Source organism: Limulus polyphemus, unplaced genomic scaffold (assembly GCF_000517525.1).
Source record: "Limulus polyphemus unplaced genomic scaffold, Limulus_polyphemus-2.1.2 Scaffold1171, whole genome shotgun sequence".
NCBI classification, from domain to species: Eukaryota; Metazoa; Arthropoda; class Merostomata; order Xiphosura; family Limulidae; genus Limulus; species Limulus polyphemus.
Genome location: NW_013666781.1, coordinates 251,819 through 262,052, shown reverse-complemented (window position 1 = coordinate 262,052; position 10,234 = coordinate 251,819). Strand labels below are relative to the sequence as shown.

The following is a 10,234-nucleotide window of genomic DNA, read 5'->3' as shown; positions in this document are numbered from 1 at the left end:
TAACTATAGTTTAGTTTAGTTTAGTTGTACGTAGAATACTACGTAGTAACTAATAATTAAATTTAAGTTAACTTACTTACTACTACTACGTACTACACACACACACACACACACACACACACACACACACACACACACACACACACACACACACACACACACACACACACACACACACAAATGCTTACGTACATTTATATAAACTAATGAACGAATTTTATTCAGGTTACATAACTAACCATGAACATTTAGCATGTTAAAATGTGTACCAAAAAAATTAAAAGTTGTAACAGGAAATAAAATGTATTCAGTTCACTTTCCCACCTAAAGCTGGAAATTTAATAATTTCTTTTGTATAGTATGGTGTATTATAATCTTAGATACCGATAGACAACTAGTTAACCATAAGTTTCAAATTTTTAGAAAATTTTATTGTAGTATAGCTTAAACGAGAAAACATTGAAACACAATGACAATATAAACATATAGACAGACAACAAATTAGCTGTGTGTTCATTGATACTATTATTTCAGGTGTACAAGGTAATATCATTTCTATCCTAACTGCAATATTCATTGTTTAGTTTTATCAAAACTAAATTCATAATTAAACTTAATTTGCATTATTAGTGTTATTGGTGCTTTAATTTCTGTATATTGTTATTATTTCATATATATTACATCACATTATCATTTTTTATATTTCCCACCACCTTTTGCCATTATTTTATTTCTAATTTTATCTTTATAAAAAAAATTAGTTAAAATTTCTTATAACTATTATCACACTTAGTCTTTTATATACTGTACACAACTCTTTGGCACAACATAAATCTGACTAACAACTCTAGGTTATGAATAGCTAGTTCTCAAGGCTAATTCATATTGAATGTGTGGTTTACGTGACGTCAACATCTATGCCTATATATTTCATCACACTCATTAAACATGACCCTTTATCCTCCTGAAGAAGAACAGTGAATTATTCAAAAGCACTTGAGTTTTTGGTTTCGTTTGAAAACCGTGTAATATTCTTTTTTTTTTCTACTTGAAAAAAATGTATTAGCAATGAAACTTTTAATAGCTTTTAACAAATATAAAGTTTCCTGAAATGGACATCTGTTATTGATTTGGATCAGTTGTATTTACTAGCAAAATACATCTGTGCCATCTAGTGAGTTGTAAAGCAAATAAATTAAGTAATTTCAATAACAAGGTAATATCTACTATCTAGTGACAATTTGTAATATTACATTTACAATGTTAACAGTTCATAATATGATTGGTATTATTATTACTTTTGTTATTTCTGTTAGATTTATATATGTTATTAACAGTTATCTATCTGTAATGATAGACCATTATCAAATCTATAATTATCATATAAAACATATTCATAAATGTCGGTTCATTTGCGAATAGAGCATTGTATTCCAAAGATTGATTTTCAAAATGAGATATTTTGAAAAATAAGAAATATAAAATTTTAGTTGTGTGTGTGTATGTATGTATGTATGTGTGTGTGTGTATATATATATATATATATATATATTCATTCTATTATACTCGAATCGTATATTTATTCACAAAGAAGCTGTATGCCAAATATTATGACTACATCAAACTGTTTGGAAATGACAATGGAAGTACAATCGTGATTTTTACAAACTTCAGAAGGCCCTCAGTGCATTTGAGTTCTAATTATGTACATAAAGAAATTATCGTATTGTAAAGAATTTAATGCTTTATCAAAATATGTATGATATATTACATATGGTACTCAATACTATTCAAAAAGGCTTTAGTTAGAGTCAACTTTCATATAATGATGCAGAGTATTGTTCTTTTAATTATCAATGAGCATTCTTCATTTGCACTACCAATCTTGAAATTAAGAGTAATGTGGAAAAAGAAACAGCTTTGTCAGCTTTCTGCACTTAATCCATAACTGTTAATTGATAAGTGTTTAAAAAAAATTGATTTTGCTTCATACTTTTGCAGGCATCACCAGGAAATTTGACTGAAATGGAAGGTCTTTTGTTTGGAAACATGGAACTTGTAGAAGCCAGAGGAGTTATTTCCATTAAACTGAGTACAGAAACCAAACTAATTGTACATATCAATTACATACTATAATCAGTATTTAAACAGTTTTTCTTAATTGAGTATGTTTTCATTTCTTTGAATTAATCTAAAATACTCTGTCAAGATTAGAAATTTATGGTAACTTAGTATATCCATTTAATCTTGTGAATACAGGTAGGTCAAAGTGTACATGTCATGACTTTCTTACAGAGGTGAATCAAAAAGTTGCTTAACTAAGCAACTTTATTATTAGTGTATTTAAATAAACTTGGCATCAAAATGTGGTTTATAGTTTAAATTGTCGTGCAATATAAGTTTTCTTAATATCAAATGAAATATTTAAATAGATTCTGAATCTTCACTTCTCTGTATCACATGATACTTTTTGCTCTGAATTAACCATTTTAGGTTTTCTTTCTACCCTATATGACTTTGAGTTTGGCACAAATTACGTACTTACAGTATAGATATTGCTAAGCTGTTATGTAAATTTATAGCCTCCAAACTTCCTGCTTTACTGAGAGATATACAAGAAAATCAAACAATTTTTTCACCCATTTATAGTTTTGTTAAAAAGTCAGGTAAATTATTGTAGTTTTAAGACATTCTATTTTTTGTACACATTAAAACTGTGTTGTAAAATGCATGTTCAAGAGTTATTTTGTGGTACACCAACGTTGTTACAAAGAAAGAGGCTTACATTGCTTTTGTCTTCTGAGAGCAAAAACACAATGTTCCAGACTAAAGTACTAAATTTCGTGTTTTCTTGTGTGTATTTATTTTATTTTTGTTACAAAAGTAACTAAACTATAAAAATTAGGAACTGATTAGATAAGAAAACTTGAATGAAACTAAAATTCAATAAACAAATTACTTCTGATAGCATGTACACATATCAAGACATGGTTGTGCAGTTCAGTGTGTGTGATAGCTGGTAATTCGATCCTTTGTTTACACAGATCTGTTTTACTGTGGTAAATTGCTTTAGTTTTACTCTGACAGGTTCTAAATGCAACTGCAAAGCAATAAAACTAAATGAATCCAAATTTGAACAGTTTATTAGTTTTGGCTGTAAGTATAAATAATGTGTAATTGTCTGTTACAAAAGCAGTCATTCTAGAGAGAAATATAAGGTAACTTAGATTTATTTTGTACTAGTGAAAGTACTGGGCTTCACTTGGGTTATTAGGTTGATTTATTTGTTGCTCCTTTACGAGATGTGGCCTGTTTTATAAAGGTAACCTTCCCTCTCACTTGTCCTCCAATTTTATCTTAAATAATAAAAAACAAACCTCTTTAATTAACAGAGCCTCTAAATTAGAAAATGACAAATTTTTTTCAATTTCGTAGTTTATACATATCAATTTATACTTTCAGCACATAGCCTCTTAACAACAATATTAGATTATACTTTTGTTGCTAAGCAACTTGATGAAAAAGCCATTGTTGGAATGCATTGTTACCAAAATGCGCTGGCTTTTCTACTTATTAGAAGTTGTCATATAAGGAACCCCTTCTTATCTATGTGGTTTTTCACTAGATTGCCTCATGAAAAAGATACACAAGTCTGTCTGATTTATATCTATAATTTGTAATATAAGTATCCACTTCGTTTCTGTGATTTTTTTGCTAGCTTGCTTCATTAAAAAAATGTTCATGCACGTGGATAAGATAAGTAATAATACCCATGTACAAACCCTCAGGGCCCACTTAGTATGGGTGCAAATTTTCAGGTTTCTAGGTTCTATCCTCTTGGAGCTATAGTGGTAACACATACACAGACACAACGTGGTAATGTTTTATTAAATCAAAGTTAAAGGTAAATCATCTTCTGTAGAGCCATCAAAGTCTATCTTTTGTATTGGTGTGAAACTGCTGAAGCAGCTCAAATTCAGCAAATGTAAGCGTGTTGCAATCCACATAGTCATTGCTCTCATCTTCCTCTTCTCCAGAAGTCAGTCCACTTTTCTTAAAAGCATTCAGAATGAATGATACTTTGATAGCATTCAATGCTTTTACAACCTAACATCAAACTTTGGCATAGCTGGCTTTCATTTTCTCAGAGGCTGTATATTTGTATAGGCCCACTGTCATCAATTTCTTCCAAAATACATGGATCTTCAGTTTGAACATTCTGTTTATGATGAGGTCAAATGATTGAAGTTTCTTTGTGAGCCCTCGTGCGGTTTATTTCAATGTCAATTTTTTAAAATTTCTTCTTGAAAGAGTCTCATTTATGGGCTGATGTAGAGTCAAATACCAGGAGTGATTTGTTTCTAGTGAAGAAGGCCACTGGTTACCGTTGCCAGCAGTTTTCAGCTCACTCTTCTATTTCATTCTCATTCATCCAACCCTTTTTGTTTGCCCTCACAAAAATGCCAGTGAGGAAGTTATCTTTGGGTAGTGTATTTCTTTTGAAGATAACCTTCGGCTTGACCTTGGTCCCATCAACGAGGCAGGATAGTACAATGGTGAAATTTGTTTTTTCATATCCCGTAGTTGTGAAGCTGGCGATTGAAGAGTTTTTGACTTTAACAGTCATTGACAGTGATGCATCATAACTGATGGGCACCTCATACATTTTACTGAGGAAATATGGCGTATGGATGTCCAAATCTGTCTTCTACTTTTCAATAAACTTCGAAAAGCTTTCCACTTTAAGTTCCCAGTCCACCGGTAGCTTTTGGCCAATGGTCATCCTGGCTCTAACAGATAGTCTGTTTCTTTTCATGAATATGAAACACATGAAACCTGTAAAATTGGAGGTATGCATCTGCTCAGCCATTTGCTGCACGTATCAGGGTCGTGGATACTGAATGGCCCACATATCTGTTATGCAACCCAAGCCTTCAGGTCTTCTTCGAGTGTTGGCCACTTTGCACATCCACCCATCATGGTTCATTTATTTTTTGGTATTTCTTTTAATTTTGACTGTTTTCAACACTCTTGCACAAATTTTTCATCCACTTAAAATACATGACCAGCCTCTATGTTGCCGTGTTCTTCCGTATAGAGAAGCTTTCAGTTTTAAATCAGCCATGTAACTTTTATGTTTTCTCTTCCAATTATTGACAGCAAACATTATATGGCAGTAATTTTTATAGCAATTTATAATAATCTGGACAAAGTTGTAAAGTGATATAAAATATGGAGGACACATATAGAGGATGAGGTTTTGAAAGTCTTGCCTTTCTTCTTAAGATCAATGTGTGTGTGTATGATGATGCCGGTATTTATAATATTCTGGTGGATTGTGGAGGATGTGTTCTAATTGGATAGTTTATTCTTGTTTCTGATTGGTGGAAAGACTTCCTGAAGATTTAATCATTGGTAACCACAGATTACCACCTCTAATCTGGAATATATGTTTAATGAAGGTTTTATTGTGTTATGATAATTTAAAAGGATCATTTAATTTTTCTTGCCTTCCAAAATTTGTCTTTGTCACTGGCTTTCAGGGTATAAATGAGTAAGGATAATATGTGACTAAAAGTTTCTTAGAGCACTTTTTCCTCAGGTGCAGGGTATACCAAGGTGTGGGTTATTTATGTGAAAATATGGTAGTTTTATATTTAACATGAAAATCATCTTGCAGGTGAACTATTCAGAGACCAAATGCAAATAACTACATTAAATAACGAATTTATGGTAGAAATAATAGAAAAAAAAATCAAAATTAGATATTTTTCTGAAGCTACTTACTTTTATGAAAGTTCTTGTCAAGTTTCAAACAATTTCAGCCACTAGTTTTATTTTTGAAACGAAATATGATGAGTATGATGTTACGTAGTTACAATGTAAATAGCTAGTAGTCGTAGAATTGAAAGGCTATGACAGAATTCAAGATATACTGTTGCAGAAATTGCAGTCTTAGCTCAGAATTTGAAAAATTTGCTGCTCTATTCATGGTAGGATTTATAAAACCATCAACTTTGCTACATAGTCTTAGAAATTGAAAGTAAGGGATGGAGTTCTTAGTATTTTATGGTTTAGAGGAATCAAAGTGTAGATAAGAATATGACTTAGTTCTTTTATAGTTTATACTAGAAGTGATGTAGTTATTACTGATAAGTTTGATATCTAAGAATGGAAATTTTTCACTTGATATTGTGCCAGTAAATTGGAGGATAGGGTGAAAACAAAAGATTTGCAGTAAAACATTTTATAGGTTTTTCTCTATTCATTGAAGCTATAACAACAACATCTATATAATTGTGAACTATAGTAGCTTTTTCTTTGGTGTACTGGTGAAAACATTGTTTTTTGAAATAACCAAAATACAAATATGGAAATTGTAGTCCCATTTTTTTGCTCATGGCAACACCATTCCTTCAATCTTTTTTTTTTGTACTTTGCATGAGCTGGCTTGTGTAAGCCTTGCTAATCTTTTTGTTGATTAGAACTTTTGGTGGATTGTTTACATATTAACCACATCTGGGTAAGTTACAATTTTGGGTACCAATTGGGATCTGAGTTTGGTTACAAGGTGTTAATGCACTATGCACCAAGAGGTTGCAGGCATTAGTGTCATGTGCATAGGATATTAAAGGTTGATTGCTAAACATCATTTTGGTGGTAGGATCTTCTGTGAGTATAAATATTAAATAACTATAGTAATCTGGTCACCAAATAGATATTCTAGACTTACCAGCTATCTCATGCAGAGTACAAAGGAAAATTGACAAGGAACCTGAGAAGGCTAGACAGACAAAAGAAAATATGTTTATTCAAAAACAGGAGAAAGTGGAAGGAAAAGCACAAACGAAAAAGAATCTTCACAGTACTCACCAATGCTGTTCGTTGGTTCCCAAAAAACTAATGCCCGGTTAATATGCCAAATATAATGTCCTTGGCAAAAGTATACCCTACATCAGCCTTCATAACTAACTTCGTTGAGCTGTCAATAACACAATTCCCACCTTCTGTAGACTGGATTCATAGCTTATAGAATGCTTATCCAAATTCAAGCATTCCAGAATTTGAGTTTCTATACAGCCAGTGACTGCACTGGTTGTATTCTCTGATCATGCATTGATTAAAAACCAAAATACAGGTTAATTTATCTGATGTCAGGCATACTTAAAACCTTCTGTATGCATACTTGTTAGTTTGAATTTTCTATAAATTACAAGAACTTTCCCTTTCCTTTTGCTATAGATCTTATTGTTAATACTGCAGTTAGCAATTTTTGCTCAGTTTCAGTTAATTAGCCAGTAAAGTGAAGTTTCAATTAATTTAAGTCTACTGTACTGAATAAAAATCCTTAATGCTCATAATAAAATGTATTCAAATTTGAAAATAGTTATTCTTTTTTATTTTATTTGGGCTGCAGTCAAGGTGCACAATTTTAAAATAAAGGCTTTTGCTTTAGGGATGGATGATTTTGACAATTTTGAAAGGTTTAGTTTTAAGTGAAATTTAATCTTACATTATGGGTGGAGGAAATATGTGAGTTTTAACCTGTTACCTGCTATGGCCATTTTGTCTTATCGTAAGAGCAAGATCAGATTTGTGAATTGAAAAAATTAGAGAACTTTTATTGGATTTCAGATTTTATTTTTTAAATAGTAGCATAACATTCAAATATTTGTACAAATTTGTATTATTTGATGAAGTTTTAAAGAGAAATGTATAAAAAAAAAACTTCAAAAATACATTTGAGACTATAAACAAGTGCTCTCTGAGAAGAAAATTTTCCTTGTACTTCAGTGATGGTCATGCAATCTATGATTAGTATCTAAACCTTTTTCTAGTCTGTTTTCTTTATAAAACAGCGTCTGGGCGTGTTAAACTTCAGTTGTAAAACTTTTAGCCAATCCTAGTTGAAGGTGTCAATTTCAGTACCATGTTATTCCAATTGCTGTATTTCATGTTTGACAAATCGTAGGATGATAAGCAAAGCACGTGATAAAATGTTGTTCTCTGGATTTTACAATATGAATATGGATGGTGCTTATTATAGTAACTGCTGTTTTATATAGAGGTTGTATTTAGTATTGGTCAATAGTACTTTTTATAAGCCTTAGAAAACTTGCTTCTGGAAAAAACTGCATGGAATGTTTGTGACTTTTGTTATGTTTCTGTAGTAGCTTAAGTCGTGCTGTATTGTATATCTATTTATATTAATCATTATATTGAAAAATTAACCAAAAATAGATATATTTTTTAGGAAAGAAGTTGATCCACAAATGTTAGGGTTAAGAGCTATTGAGTGGTGAGTGCAAGGTCTTTACGTGAATTAGGCTTAGGACTTTGAACTGAAAGAGTTTGTGATTTTTTATATTCTTTTGCATTTAAATTATTAGTTTTAAGTTCAATGATTTAGTGTAATTTTATATTTAGTTTATTATAATAATAATAATACGATTCAGTAGTATCAGTACCACATAAGAATTTTATATTTTTCCATCTGACAATCTTTACTTTGTAGTTCTAGTAAGACTCGCACTTCTATTGTTGTTACTTTAGAATTAAAACAGTTTAAGTGATATGTATAAAGTTTATTATGATATTTTGCAAATGGTTTAAAACTCGGTGTACAAGTGACAAAAATAAAACCCATATGTTGGTTGTGAAACAGACTAAATGCATTTGTCTCGATAATACAGGGGAAGCTATGACATTCTCACAGTGCAGTCTCAATACACTGAAGAGCTTAAGTTTTGATTTTCAAACATAAATCTTGCCTGTAATGAGAGGAATGTGACCAGGACTAATCTTTTAAGTGCTGTAAAGTAATTTTCTTAGTAATTTATGGTGTCTGTATCATTTGGTAATCTCTTCTAACAGGATGTATCAAGTAACTAGGGTCAGGCAGTGTTATTCAAAATGTAAACTATTACATATATTCACTTGTAGTGACAAATAGTTTTGTCTGTATAGTGAAACAACATACAAATATGTTGCAATACATTTGTTTGAAAGTTCAAAGAAATGATATTCAAGTACCGAAAAGCTTTCTTACTATAATATCTACAGTAATGTTGAAATGCACCTGTGCTGGGCTGAATGAGAGTGACCACTAAGAGGCATGATAATTTACGGCAAATGTACGAATTGCATGCTGCTAACCTCATGATTTCTTCGGCACAATAAACAAAAGTATGACAGCAATGAAACAAACTTGAAATAAAAATAAATTTATGAAAGAAAATTAAAATGTTTTTTATGTACATATATAAACATGAAATCCTAGTTAAAAAATAAAAATACTCGTTTATTGTTTAGGCTTGCATAGAAATATTTTCGGGTCTTGTATATTGCTTCAAACCATAAGTAGAGTATGTAGTTATTAAAAAAATTAAAAATAGACAAAATTTGCATTTTATGGATGATAAAAAGTTTTAGGGATTTTAAAATAATGTACTAAAACATAAAAAGTAACAAGTTCAAATCTGGAACAAATATAAATATTGTAATCATTTCTTATAAATACTATTTCATAATGTAATTTTCCAAGATATTAAAAATCATAATGCAAAATAATTAATTTTATCAAAAGTAACAGGCTTTATGTTTCTTAAACTATGTGCATTTATGAAAGTTCTTATGAAGTTTCAAATAATTTCATCCACTAGTTTTATTGTTGGAATGACATATAGCAAGACTTGCATTGGCTACTAGGAAAGTTAGTAGCCGGTAGTCATCAGGTTAAATAATTAGTGCAAGGAACTTTGATTTTAAGCTATAGTGTTCTTCATTTTTGAATAAGCACTGTAATTTTACAGAAAATTGCACATATTGTAAGCCAACATGTTTGGATACTGAAAATGAGTTGCAATTTGAAAATGAAAGTAATATCTTAAGTATATAGATGAATATTTACAATTAAGCCTGTATATGCATATGTGTATATGCATTTGTTTATTATCTCTTACTATCAGAAGAGGAGTGCTTTTTGTATAGATTTGATGAAATGTTTTCTTAGTTTTGCTTTTTCAATCCAGAGAAAAGCCATGATTTCAACAAATATTTCATTGAAATGCTGTAAACTAAGTTTTTAAATGTTTAGATATTTATATTGTTGGCTGCAGAGAGTTCTAGAATGATGAGATATAGTGAGCATGTGAAACCTCAAACATTTGGAGAAGTTGTAGGCAGAACTGCAACAACATATATATATATATATATATATATATATATAATATAA

General features: G+C 30.5%; 1 protein-coding gene across 1 annotated transcript in view; it reads left to right on the top strand.

Moving 5' to 3' along the window:
* The window catches only part of LOC106462459 (DNA mismatch repair protein Msh2-like), a 196,351-nt gene that overhangs the window by 54,594 nt on the left and 131,523 nt on the right, over positions 1–10,234 (top strand). Inside the window, exon 6 of the mRNA XM_022389729.1 lies at positions 2,002–2,112. Within this exon, the coding sequence (XP_022245437.1) occupies positions 2,002–2,112 (111 nt within the window). The remainder of the gene's footprint in view (positions 1–2,001; positions 2,113–10,234) is intronic.